This window comes from Arachis ipaensis, chromosome B04 (assembly GCF_000816755.2).
Source record: "Arachis ipaensis cultivar K30076 chromosome B04, Araip1.1, whole genome shotgun sequence".
Classification (NCBI taxonomy): Eukaryota; Viridiplantae; Streptophyta; class Magnoliopsida; order Fabales; family Fabaceae; genus Arachis; species Arachis ipaensis.
The window spans coordinates 5,017,409-5,031,460 of NC_029788.2; the positions used below are offsets into that span (position 1 = coordinate 5,017,409).

The window sequence follows — 14,052 nt, forward strand, 5'->3', positions numbered from 1 at the left end:
GGTGGACCCAAATAAAGTATGATCATATATAACTAACCATATATTCACCAAACCTTTGTTATCTGAATTTCGAAAAGTTGCATACTCTAGCACTAGGGAATGTCATTAGCATGTTACATGTATTCTCAGAAGTTGCCCATACAACTGTGCTAAGGTAATGCCCACGCTAACACACTAAACTCAAAAATAGAAATTGCCAACCTGTTCAGTGTTCAGTAGCCATTTCATTCAACAACTACCATCATCTCACTCGGATAATAATTAACAAGCAAAATCCAAAAACAGCATCTAAATTCTAATCTAATTAATACCATTAAAAGTTTTTCTCTTTTAGGTATTTTTATGGAAAAGTCTAGGGAATCAACAACTTTTCTAAATTCTGGCCAGTATATAACTAATAAAAAAAAGTGAATCATTGGATGAAATCTCATATCAATCTCATACCATTAAAATCATCATTGATGACTATTTGATGACTACAAATAACAAAATTTGCTAGCCCCTAATATTCCTCGATTTTTATATATATCATGGAAAACGAATATTTTATTATTAATTTATCACTTTAAAATAATTAAAAAAGAGAAGATATAATGAAAACGATAGATTTTTTTTTGGTGACTAATGAAAACGATAGATGAATAACTATTAAGTAATATATAAATAAAAATTGTATACGTTATGAAGGAAAATAATTTTTTTGAAAAAGAATAAAAAAATGAGAAGTCATAAACTAAAATTTCAATAAATTAAAAAATTATTTAAGAAAGTTGTTGTTGATGTGGTATTATTTATTTATTTGGTTAACTGTCGGACAGTCTGACCTTGTAAGAAGGAATAAAATTTGTGTAGAAATATTATTTGAATATTAAAATTAATTATCAATATATTTATATTTTAAAATATTATATTAATATAGAATCTTCGTAATTTGTGTGGGCGCATAACAAGATACCCGCGCTGAAAATCCCCGTTTTACCCCTGGCCGTTTTGACTTTAAAAAAACGACAAAACGCCACAGCCTCCAACCGTTGTGCTTTTCACTTGAACTGCGGTAAGCTGGTAACTGTAACCGCGCATATTCCGGGCACAACCACGTTTTCACAGCGAAGCATGGAGGTTTCCGGCGGCGGAGGAGGAAGGTGCAGCAGCAGCCCTACGTGGAACGGGGTGGTTGAGCTGACGAAGGCGGCGCAGGAGAAAGGAAGTGACCCTCTGGTTTGGGCGATTCAGATGTACTCGAACTTGAACTCCGCCGGAGAGGCACTCCCGTCGGTGGAGCTGGCGGAGCTTCTCGTTTCGTACATTTGCTGGGACAACAATGTCCCCATTCTATGGAAGTTTCTAGATAAAGCCTTGACTCTTAAGATCGTTCCTCCCATGCTTCTCCTCGCTCTCCTTTCTCTCAGGTCAATAACTCTTCTTCCTTCTTTTCAAAACTTGCCGTATTCTCATTGACTTTGACTTTTTAAACATTCTTCCATTGCAACGTATACCCCTATGTTTTCATTTTCTGTGCATGCGAATGTTGATTCAAATGGTGAGCTTGTAGAATTTGTAATTATGAGCTTCCAGTTTGTTACTAGCTTTCTCAGTAATTTTATTTGATAAAAGGAAATTAGTGTTTTCATTTGTGGTGTTGATATCTTTATTATTTTTGGCAGGGTTCTTCCTTGTAGACATGTCCAACCTGCAGCATATAGACTATACTTGGAACTCCTCAAAAGACATGCTTTTGAACTTAAATCTCAGATAAAAAGGCCTGATTATCAAAAGTAAGCTTCAGTCTATATAACATTTATCTCTTTCAGAAAATTAGTTAGTATGGCCAATGTATACATGCCAATGAGATTTCTTTACTTTTTTTGGGCTTTTGGCCATTCCTTATAAAGATTAGATATGAACTATTAATAATAATGGGTTGGTAATGTCCAGTTAAGCCATTCGTTTCTTTGTTGATTCTTCTGCTCATGGTATGGACAGGGTCATGAAATCTGTAGATGATGTTCTTCATCTTTCCCAGATATTTGGCATATCACAAAGTGAGCCTGGCATTCTGGTGGTTGAATTTGTTTTTTCGATTGTCTGGCAGTTGCTTGATGCATCGTTGGATGATGAAGGGTTGCTGGAACTTACTCCTGAAAAGAAGTCTAGATGGGCTACAGTATATCAAGATATGGAACTGGATGAGCATGATAGTTATAATGACAAAAGGAATGAACATTATGAGAAGTTGCAAACTGTGAATACTCTTATGGCTGTTGAGATGATTGGTCAGTTTTTGCAGGATAAAGTTTCTTCGAAGATTCTTTACTTGGCTAGCCAAAATTTGTAAGTATTTCTATATTATATTCTCTTTATTCTCCATCTTGCAGTCTAATTTAACTTATAGCACATCAAGTGGACTCAAATTATTTATCCATTCCGAAATTTCCTCTTACTCTGTGTGTGTGTTTTGTGTGATTCTTAATCTTTTCTTCCTTTTTATTAGGCCTGCACATTGGTTAACTTTTGTTCAGAGGCTGCAGCTGCTGGCATCAAATTCATTAAGTTTGAGAAAATCAAGAACTTTAATTCCTGAGGCACTTCTACAACTGACTTCAGATACTCGTATTTTCTTGCCTCGAGAATGCAGAACAAGTTCACAACAAAAGTTTCATGCAGTTATGAATTTCGAATATCTTTCTTCTTCAGCTTCACTCTGTCATGGTGCAAGTCATTCTGCTCTTTGGATTCCTCTTGATCTGGTGCTAGAAGATGCTATGGATGGCTATCAAGTTAGTGCAACAAGTGCAATTGAAGTAATTGGGGGTAAGAACTACTTGAATCTGACAAAATATTATTTTTTTTTAACTTCAATTTTAGACACCTATGAAATGGAAAATCATGTGTTTTGCAGGTTTGATAAAGACACTCCGAGCAGTAAACGGTACCTCATGGCATGATACCTTTCTAGGCCTTTGGTTAGCAACTCTTCGTCTTGTTCAGAGGGTAGAACACTTTCTCTGCTACTAATGTGTTTTCATGTGCTTTTCAAAACAACTTGTACATCTATTAATTCTGAATTTCGTTATCAGATTCTTGGCCTTATATTTCAGGAATAGATCATAACTTCTATTAATGCTAACATTACTTGCCCAACACATGTTTATTCATTTATCTAGGATTGTTTGGCTATTAGCAATTGGCCAATAGATTCAGCTATAATAAAAAGGACATACAATTACTATATCTTTGTAGTTAAGAAAATCGCCCAAGTGGTATGGATCTCTAGTGTAATTCTCATTTTTGTTTTTCAACAGGAAAGAGATCCTATTGAGGGCCCAATGCCTCATCTTGATACTCGATTATGCATGCTCCTGTGTATCATACCTCTTGTTGTTGCTGATCTCATTGAGGAGGAGGAGGTGGAAGGGACACCAGTTGATGAAACAGATAGTGATCCTACAGATCACTGGAAAGATAAAAAGACTCCAGGAAAGTGTCGGAATGATTTAGTCTCAAGTCTCCAAGTATTAGGTGACTATCAGAGCTTGCTCACACCGCCTAAATCTGTTGTTTCCGCTGCAAATCAAGCTGCTGCAAAAGCAATGCTGTTTGTTTCTGGCATCACAACAGGGAGTGAATATTTTGACTGCCTCAGCATGACAGAGATGCCAAATGACTGCGGTAAGTGGTCTTACTTTCAATGAAATTCAGAAATTGCGCGTTGTTCTTCAGTTATTTAGCAACTGGAGTAACTTCTTGCAATTTCACAAAATGCATTAGTTATGGCATACTAACAAGAATTCCTTGTTCTTCTTTTTCAGCTGGAAACATGCGTCATTTGATAGTTGAGGCTTGTATTGCCCGAAATCTACTCGACACATCTGCCTATTTATGGCCTGGTTATGTGAATGGATGTATCAATCAAATACCTCAGTGTATCCCAGCTCAAGTACCTGGCTGGTCATCATTTATGAAGGGAGCACCACTTACTTCGATGATGATTAATGCTCTGGTTTCAAGTCCTGCTACAAGGTATGTTCTATGTATTTTTAGCCCAGTGAATTGGTGAATATAGTAATATACCCCTTTTGGTGCACATCTCAGAAAATTTATTATAGCATAGTATGTAATGCACTCCTGTCTGTGTAAGCCTTTGGTGACTATTATCCACAAATTTAATTGAGGATTTTCTTATTTCAATCTCATGTCTGATCCATCAATCACCGTATGGATGAATTTGACATGCTGAAACCTGAAATAATTTCCTTAGTACAAAACGAATCCATGTTGAACTAAAATTATAATATACTAAGGGTGGCTATGAGTTGGTGGCCTTTAAATTCCCTTTTTAAAATTCCATGGCCTGGTCTTCAGTTTTTCTTTTTCTTTCCTGAAGCCAGGTATGTCAGATGCTCTTTTTTGTAAATTACCAAAAGGTAAAAGCAACTGAATTTACGCTCCTGGATTTGATGGAAGCTTAGCAGAACTGGAGAAAATATTTGAAATTGCGATCGGGGGATCAGAAGATGAAAGGATATCTGCTGCTGCCATTCTTTGTGGGGCATCCCTGATTCGGGGATACAATATACAGGTAAATTCTGTAACACAGTAAAGCATCTTTAGAACCTTATTATTTTCTCAGTGTGTAAAGCATATGCTCCTTAATTACATTTGGATCTCTATTTGTTGCAGGAGCACACTGTTCATTTCATTCTCAGGTTACTATCTCCACCAGTTCCGGAAGAGAATGTTGAAGGAAACAGCCATCTGATTGAATATGCTCCAATACTCAATGTACTCTTTGTTGGAATTGCATCTGTTGATTGCGTTCAAATATTTTCACTTCATGGCATGGTAAGTTTAAATACATACAGGAAATGATCTTATGATTATGCTGTCCAAAATATATAGTTGAAAGTGCTGTATTATGAAACACTCAGTCTTCGCATATGTCAATTCTTTCATCAGGTTCCGCAGCTTGCATGTTCGTTGATGCCTATCTGTGAAGTTTTTGGGTCATGTGTGCCTAATATCTCATGGAGACTAACATCTGGGGAAGAAATATCTGCCCATGCTGTGTTTTCAAATGCATTTATTCTTCTCTTGAAGCTTTGGAGATTCAATCATCCTCCTATCGAATATGGAATTGGAGATGTTCCCACCGTTGGTTCTCAACTAACTCCTGAATACCTACTCTTAGTTCGAAATAACCACCTAATGTCAGCTGGCAATGTCCACAAGAATAGAAACAGGAGGAGGCTCTCAGAGATAGCGAGTTTATCATCGCCTAAATCTGTATTTGTCGACTCGTTTCCAAAATTGAAAGCCTGGTATAGGCAGCATCAAGCATGCATTGCTGCAACATTGTCTGGTCTTGTGCATGGGACCCCTTTTCATCAGATAGTTGAGGGGCTTCTCAACATGATGTTCAGAAAGATTAACAGAGGAAACCAGAATTCTATTACATCTGGAAGTAGTAGCTCTTCTGGGGCTGGAAGTGAAGATACCTGGCCAAAGTTGCCTGCTTGGGATATTCTGGAAGCCATTCCCTTTGTAGTTGATGCTGCTCTCACAGCATGTGATCATGGACGGTTATCTCCGCGTGAGTTGGCAACAGGTATGTTAGTTATTAGATCACATAATCTTAACTAACACTTTAATTCAGTGTCATAACATAATGTTCTTCTTAACATCAGGGCTTAAAGATTTGGCTGATTTTCTTCCTGCATCTCTGGCTACCATAATAAGTTACTTCTCTGCTGAAGTAACTCGTGGTGTTTGGAAACCTGCATTTATGAATGGAACTGATTGGCCAAGCCCTGCTGCGAATCTACTGAATGTTGAGGAGCAGATCAAGAAAATTTTGGCTGCTACCGGTGTTGATGTGCCTAGCCTTGCTTCAGGTTTTGTTCATGGCCCTATATTCTGAACCCTTTTTGAAAACCCTGACTTATGATGGATTTTTTCAAGAGAAATAGTTTATATTACATGTTATATGTTTTACAGTTTCCAGACTGCATCTTTATCCAATATATATTAATTATAATCTATGTTCATCATACTCATCTTTAGTACATTGCTTAAACTTAAACTGAGATTAACATCAAATTGCATGCCATTTCTTTTCCAACACTAATATCAAATGTAATTTAGCAATGAGTTTGTGACCAATTCTCATCATTTCCTCAGGGGACAGCTCTCCTGCCACCCTTCCATTGCCCTTAGCTGCCTTCACAAGCCTTACCATTACCTACAAAGTCGACAGAACATCGGAGCGCTTTCTTAATTTGGCCGGCCAAACATTGGAGTGTCTTGCTGCAGGTTGTCCATGGCCTTGCATGCCAATTGTGGCTTCCTTGTGGACACAAAAGGCGAAACGTTGGACTGACTTCCTTATCTTCTCGGCTTCTAGAACCGTCTTACTCCACAACAATGATGCCATAGTCCAACTTCTTAAAAGCTGCTTCACAGCTACCCTTGGCATGAGCAACTCCCCTATCTCGTGCAGTGGCGGCGTTGGTGCCCTCCTTGGCCATGGATATAAGTCACATTTCTGTGGAGGGATGTGTCCTGTTGCTCCTGGAATCCTATATCTACGCGCATATCGGTCAATCAGAGATATGGTTTTCTTGACAGAGGAAATTGTTTCAATCTTGATGCACTCAGTGAGAGACATTGCATGTGGTACGCAGCGGAGGGGGCGATTGGAAAAGCTGAAAGCAACTAAAGATGGCATGAAATATGGAAAGGTATCGCTCGCTGCATCAATGTCTCGGGTGAAGCTTGCGGCTGCGCTTGGTGCTTCATTTGTATGGCTATCAGGAGGGTTGATGCTGGTTCAACTACTTATAAAGGAAACTCTGCCTTCATGGTTTATATCAGTTCACAGAACAAACCAACAAGAGAACTCCGATGGAATGGTTTCAATGCTTGGTGGATATGCACTTGCATACTTTGCAGTTCTTTGTGGAGCCTTTGCATGGGGTGTTGATTCGTCATCATCTGCTTCGAAGCGACGTCAGAAAGTCTTGGGAGTTCACATGGAGTTTCTGGCCAGTGCACTTGATGGTAAGATATCGCTTGGCTGCGATTCGGCTACTTGGCGTGCCTATGTGTCAGGCTTCGTGAGCTTGATGGTTGGTTGCACTCCAAACTGGGTGCTGGAAGTAGATGTAAGTGTGTTGAAGAGACTGAGCAATGGGTTGAGGCAGTTGAATGAGGAAGAGCTTGCTCTGTCATTGTTGGGTGCTGGGGGTGTAGGGACAATGGGGGCTGCAGCTGAACTCATAATTGACAGTGGAATGTGAGAAACCTTTTCTCCATCGTGAGGGCATCATCTTAGGGTATTTGTACATTAGTTTCATGTTTATAAAGTTGTGCAGCTCTGTATTAACAGTTTTGTTTGATTAGTTATCAATTGGAAATTTTTATGCTCAATTTGCTCATGTTATAGTCCGAGTAAACTTTTATTTTAACCTCCAACTGTATGCATCAATCTTGTCCAAAATCCAAATATTGTACCCGAGTCAATCAAACTAGTCTTCATCAAAATTGTATGCATCAGTTATAACATAATGCTCATCTTAAGTGCATTTCACAGACTTTTGCGCACACTTGTCTTTTTAGTTCTCTTACATGACTTATATTCGTCCATACTAGAGTAAAATTAACCATATTGGTGATCAAATTGATAGCTAAGCTTGTACTTGAGTCGATCAAACTAGTCTTCATCGTTTCCAGGCTTTAAGAGAGGATTATTCTATAACAAATATGTGCACCAAGTCTCCAACAATATCCACAATTATTTATTTATTTTGTTTTAATATAATTTTCAAATATTATAAATAGAAAACAGTCCCAGTGTATCATATAGAAGTTTGATTTCGGTGTTGATATAAACTATAAAGATCATTATGGCACACCTGAGTCATGCCCATTCCAGATCCCAGCAAGTTCTACGCTCGCATTTGGGCACATAAAACTGGTTTCCAAGTAATTGTTTTCCTCACTTCATGAACGAAGGCCAAAAAATCCAAAACGGGTCAGAAATGAAAAGAAAGAGCTAAGAAAAATGAAATTCATTACTATATTTACAATTCCCAGGATGGTTGGTTTCGTTGTTGCTCCTGCAACTAGCAACAACACATGAAAGAACTACTACTGCAGCTACTACAACAACTACTACTACCACTAATGTGTCTTTGTCCACAAAATCAAATCACAATCACCTTATGCCTTGCGCCTTAGCCCCCTCTTTAGTTACAATCAGATGATATGATATCAAATTAAGTCCCTAGCTTTCAACATTCAACAAACTTCTACTCAAACATCAAGATATATCAAAGTAGGACACTAAAACCAGATGAAAATAAAAAAGAAAATAAAGAAAAAGGAACAGTTAGAAAAATCAATTACAGGAGAAGATTGAGAGATCATTGAGATTGCGTTGCTGTTTTGAGATAAATCTGGAGAAAGCTTTGGAGGCATCTCATTCGACTCATGATTTCTTGCACATCGACTTTTATGGTTTCCAAGCTTTGTTTCAAGGACCTAACCAACGTTAACATGTTATCAAGCTCCTTCCTCATCGCACGAACTTCTTCCTCCGCCGCGTCTTCCTCCGCCTCCTCCTCCGCCGCCGCACCATCCTCCTCTTCCGGATCCGGCTCCGGAGGGGGAGGCGCATGATTCAGCTGGAGCTCGAACGCGATCATGTCCTCCAACGCCTTCGACGCGAGATCGTTGATCTCCGCGATCGACCGTGACAGGTGGTTCTTCACAAACTGCGGATCGGAGACGAGCGACTTCCACCACTTGCACACGCACCTCAGCTGAAGCGGATCGCTCACCGGAGCCCTAGACAGGATCTCGATCATCAGATCCTCCGGCAGCGCCACCGCCAGGGGAGAAGGAGAGGGATCTTGAAGCCTCGTCGTCGTGCGGCGTCCTCGCTTCCGCGTGACGACGGTCATGAGTGCGACGATGTGGAGTAAAGGAGGGAAACGGAACGAGGGTTCGAGCTAGGGATTGCGTTGTGTTGTTCTTGCGTTTTCGTTCATCAGGGTTGGTGACTGGATCTGAATTCGGGTCGGATCTTGGTACCGTTTGGCATCTCCTTTTCTCTATAGGGGCTCCGATTTCGATGTGATCGAATTCCCCAAAGCGTGAAATCGCTATCAGGTTGACAGTTACCTTGAATTGTCACCCAAAAACGCGAGCAGTACTTCCCGTGCGCCCCGTTTTCGATACTCTCTTTTTTTAAGCGCAGTTACTGTTTCAAAATAAATCAATCAAACGAAAATGTGTAAAATATAGAGTATTTATTTTTATCCATAATTACTTAGATCTCGAATACAGTGGAATAAATCATGTTACACAAGCATTTAGGAATATTGTACTCTAGATGTGAAAGAACCACGGCAATCACATTTCGGGTGTTATCGAGATATGATCAAAGCTCGGTATGCTACATAGCATGAAGACTCTATGGACATCCAGCAGAAAATTGCTTGCATCGAGAATGGTATTTCGGTCTATCCGACCCCAACACTCTGTATTCGACGTTTCTTCGAATGCTATAATTCTTCACTGCCAACAGAACAGCATCTCTACTATTCCTAAATCTGTGGCTCACTCAAAATTTTACCCTTCCATCTGTGTTGTAAACTTCACTGTCGCTAAAATTGAAAGGGTCATCTAGTTGTATCGCATCTAAATTAAGAGTCTGATAATCGTTTGAAACTTCTGATAACTGTGACACAAGTAACAGGGGAGGAAGAAGAAATCGAACACATCACCAGATGGGGTATCTGGTACATATTCCCCAGATGATTCACTATTGGTGGACGAACCACAGTCCACAGCATAATTCGAATCAAACTTATTCAACTCTATGTCACTAGTACCCTGCCGACGAAGTCAATCGGCCTCATCGGGACCGATACTTCATGGGTATTGAAAAAGATGATCCAAACTCACCAAACACATCACGAACCCCTGCATACAACTCCATTACATGTTGTGGCATTAGTCTACGATGCACATCAAACATTATACTAATGTGCTTATTAGTAAAACATCCTATTAGTAAAATCTCCACTAGACAACGGTGATAGGAATCTATATGCTACTCGGACAACCTCCTTCGAACCAATTGCCCCCTTGTTACTCAAGATGACATTCTTAAGTGCATTTAGAGAATCAACACGGAAAGTACATAACATTACAGTTGAATTGTATTCAAATATTACTCCCTCATCACCGTTTTTAATTATTCCATTGGGATAAACCACTGTATAAAAAAACTGATTACTAGCCCTTTTTTAAAGAAAAATAAGGGAAGAATAGATAAAAATAAGTGAGATTTGGTGTGAGGAATACAGGCTAAAGAGTTATGTATATAAATGTTTTTTTTTTTTGTTTACCCAAATGGTATCCTTCAACCCGACAGGTTAAGCACTAATCTGTCGCGGATCTGAGTTCCATTTAAGGGTCTACCGTTGACCAATGAGTTGCTGCATGCACAAAGTAGAGTTCGAACTCTCGACACTTGTTTAAGCGAACGAGTGAGTTGACCATTCGACCAACCATAGATGTTTTTTTGTTATGTATCTAAGGTGCAAAAATTCCTATTTATTTAAGAATGTATCTCGAATACAATGCCATCAAATTCGTTATGGATGTATCCCAGATATAGTGATAGAAAATCTATTATGACTTTAATCCAGGTACAGATTTGTGCACATTTTTTTATTGTTCATATTTAAGGTACAATGTATCCGGAATGTTTATATAATGTGATTTGTTCCATTGAATTCGAAATATGAGCAATTATAAATAAAAATAAATACTTTATATTTTACACATTTTTATAATTATTGTATTTAATTTTTAAATAAAATATCTCGATATTTATATATTGGAATGGCCAATATAATATTTTACAGCATATTTTTTTGTTATCCTAGACATAACATGAGATCTCCTGAGTTTAAAAGGAAAAAGAAAAAGTTTTAGACCATATCATGAAATCAAATATAGTTTCGCAGTTATAAAAATGTTGTTAAACTTCTAGTTTTGAAGTTAAAAGGAAGAAAAAAAATGATAAACATGAGTCGTGCTAATATATAGATTTCAAATAATATGATTAGGTTCCTTTAATTTATTTGAATAATACAGATGAATAAAGAAAATATTATTAGATACCACTTAGATATCGTGGCAACATGAGTGACAACCCACAATAGCTGGTGTAAATTCTTTCTCCTCTGAAATCTGAATGTTATGGTCTAGTAAAATAACGCTACCTATACGTCGCTTTATATATGTATTTTATATTTAAGTGACAAATTATTGTAGTTGCTTGGAAAATAAAATAATAAAAATATATAACTATATTTAAATAATACGCGATATAAACATGTGATCTAATATATGTCTTCAATATAAATAAAATCATATTATATGATTTTGTTAGGTATCATAATTGAAATTATTCAAACTTCAAAATTATAGTATGCATTAGAATTGGAATTAAACTTTGTTCTCTCACTTTCGGTCATGATTAAAATACCCCTTCCTTTTTTATTTTTTTGTCGTTGTTACGATTAAACTTGGGTCTCAAACAAATTAGTACAAATTCATGGGCCGGGTTAAAATAGTTTGGACCGGAGTGATGGAGGAAGCTTCCTGTGGATTCTTTATTTTTTCGCTAACCGCTAAGAACTTCGGCTTTATCACTTGGCTACAAAATTATTGACGTATACTAAAATAAAATCTTCATGCCATCTAGAAATTTCTTGCAAGTAATTTTTTTCTTAATCACGTGTTTAAATTGATAATAAAAAAATTACAGATAATAATATCATGGAAATTATTACGAGATTATGTATGTAAATACATTCTTTTTGTCTCTATCATCTTGGACCATAGTCACCAAAATCTTCAATATCCTGAGCTAATGGATTGGTTAAAAAGGTGTCTCTAATTCTCCCTATTTTTTGGTGCTGCTGTTTCTAATATAATACTCTAAGCGTGTGTCACGTGTATAATGTAGGAGCTTTAGCTAGCTAGTTAGCTTCCCAACTAATACACTTAAGTGATTCATTCTGTTGGCAAATCGAGTTAAGAGTATGAAAGTAATACTTAATATTCTAGCGCCAAATACAAGCCACCAAGAAGGATTCAAGAAAGATAATATAGTTTACTCAAAATAAATGCACGTATATATATTTTTTTGAAACAAAAAGTTCCAATAAAGTGGAGCAGTACAAACTATAAAATTACTAGATAATAAAACAAAAAATTAAATTGTAGTCATTTTTGATATTACCATTGTTAGTGAAGACAATGAAAAACCTTTTACATTTAGTCCTTACAGCTGAGTAAGTTATGACAGCTCAATACTATTCAGTTAGACTTTAGCTTAACAGCTAACTAACTTGTAATCACTTATCTTACCACTTATTAACAATGTATAAAATTCACTGTAACAAATAGAGAACTCACTTTTCCTTTCACTTTTTCAATGGATTCCCAATTTCACTTTCCTCTGTTCTCTCTCTAATCTCTCTTTCTTCTCGTTAAATCAACTTTAAGACTTCTAGTACCTTTCATGATATCAAAGCTTCGGTTCTGATCTATGGATCACCACATTTCTTCCGCTACATCAACTTAGGCAGCACAGCAAGCTTCAATGACGTTAATCGCAAACTTTCCAGACACAATCAAACTGGATGAAGACAATTTCAAAGCGTGGAAGCGTCAGGCTCTTGCATGTGTCAAAGCAAACAAATTACAGAGTCACATCACTACAAATTCAATTTCAAGCAAATTCAATTCAGAACAAGATCGAATTGAAGAAAAAATCTCACAAGAGTTTGAAGCCTGGGAGCAACGTGATGAGTGTTTGGTCGCGTGGATGCTCTCTGCCATGAATGAAGTCTTCGTGAACAAAGTTGTTGAATATGACTATGTGCACGAAATCTAGGCGTCACTGGAAGAATATTTCACAGCCAAGCAGAAATCAAAGATACGAATGTTGAAGGCACAACTAAAGATGATCAAGAAACAAGGTACAACAGTAATCGAATACATAGCCAAAATTAACAAGACAGCCAACTCTCTATTTGTGCTCGGTGCTCCACTTTCAAAAGAGGAACATTTTGATTTTGTGCTAGGAGGATTAGATGAAGAATTTAGTGCGTTTCTTACCATGGTAAATTCAAGAATTGACTCGATGACTGTCGGTGAGCTAGAATCCCAGCTTCTTGCACAAGAAGAGGTAAATGAAAGATTTAGAAAACCAGATCTCACCATGGTGCATGCAAATCTAGCTCAAAAAGATTCTGGATCAAGCAAAGCAAGTAGTGAATTCTCAGCAGCAGAAGAGTCCTATAAAGGCTACTATGCAAGAGGACAATCGGGAAGGCGAGGCAGAGGACGAAACTCCAGAGGAGGTAGATCTTGGTGGTCAGGAAGCAAACCCCAGTGTCAACTCTGTGGAAGGATTGGCCACACAGTCTGGCAATGCTTTCACCGATTCAACCAGCACTATCAAAATCCCCAACTTCACAACCCTAATGGTGGCCCTCTACCACCAAACAGTGCGTTCCATCAGCAAACTCCTCATGCTCACCCACAACCCCTCTATCCACAAAATCAACAATCAACTACTAGCACTCAGAATCCTCCTCTTCAAGCACTGCTCGCCTCAAACAATTTTGACAATGGCTGGTACCCTGACTCTGGAGCATCTCATCATCTCACATTCGATCAGATGAACCTACTCAACAGCTCAGAATACCAAGGACTTGAACAAGTGTTTGGAGGTAATGAAAAAGGTATGAGTATTGCTAATATTGGGAGATCTATCATGCATGCATCTATGTCAAACCAATTTTTCAAACTCCAGAACTTGCTTCATGTACCTACCATTTCAAAAAATTTAATCAGTGTCTCAAAATTTGCACTGGACAATGGTGTGTTCTTTGAGTTTTGGCCTTATGTGTGTGTGTTGTTAAATGCCAGGAGTCCAAGAGGATTCTACTCCAAGGCAAACTTAAA

At 37.8% G+C, this 14,052-nt stretch overlaps 2 protein-coding genes across 5 annotated transcripts; one reads left to right on the forward strand and one right to left on the reverse strand.

Annotated features, from left to right (window-relative positions):
- On the forward strand, positions 945 to 7,590 carry LOC107638572 (mediator of RNA polymerase II transcription subunit 33A). Of its 4 annotated transcripts, XM_016341908.2 has the most exons (13): positions 945 to 1,068; positions 1,107 to 1,409; positions 1,665 to 1,775; positions 1,984 to 2,331; positions 2,492 to 2,811; positions 2,900 to 2,991; positions 3,303 to 3,669; positions 3,810 to 4,020; positions 4,465 to 4,579; positions 4,681 to 4,842; positions 4,957 to 5,605; positions 5,685 to 5,891; positions 6,178 to 7,590. In XM_016341908.2, the coding sequence occupies exons 2-13, from the start codon at positions 1,114 to 1,116 to the stop codon at positions 7,293 to 7,295; spliced, it is 3,996 nt and encodes a 1,331-aa protein (XP_016197394.1). In that variant the 5' UTR covers positions 945 to 1,068; positions 1,107 to 1,113; the 3' UTR covers positions 7,296 to 7,590. The 4 variants fall into 4 exon arrangements, with proteins under 4 accessions (XP_016197394.1, XP_020976211.1, XP_020976212.1 ...); XM_021120552.1 differs by lacking the exons at positions 945 to 1,068; positions 1,107 to 1,409 and adding an exon at positions 1,416 to 1,557; XM_021120553.1 differs by lacking the exons at positions 945 to 1,068; positions 1,107 to 1,409 and adding an exon at positions 1,416 to 1,557 and having other exon boundaries at positions 2,024 to 2,331.
- On the reverse strand, positions 8,052 to 9,245 carry LOC107638573. Its single transcript, XM_016341910.2, has one exon. The coding sequence runs from the start codon at positions 8,958 to 8,960 to the stop codon at positions 8,421 to 8,423; it is 540 nt and encodes a 179-aa protein (XP_016197396.1). The 5' UTR covers positions 8,961 to 9,245; the 3' UTR covers positions 8,052 to 8,420.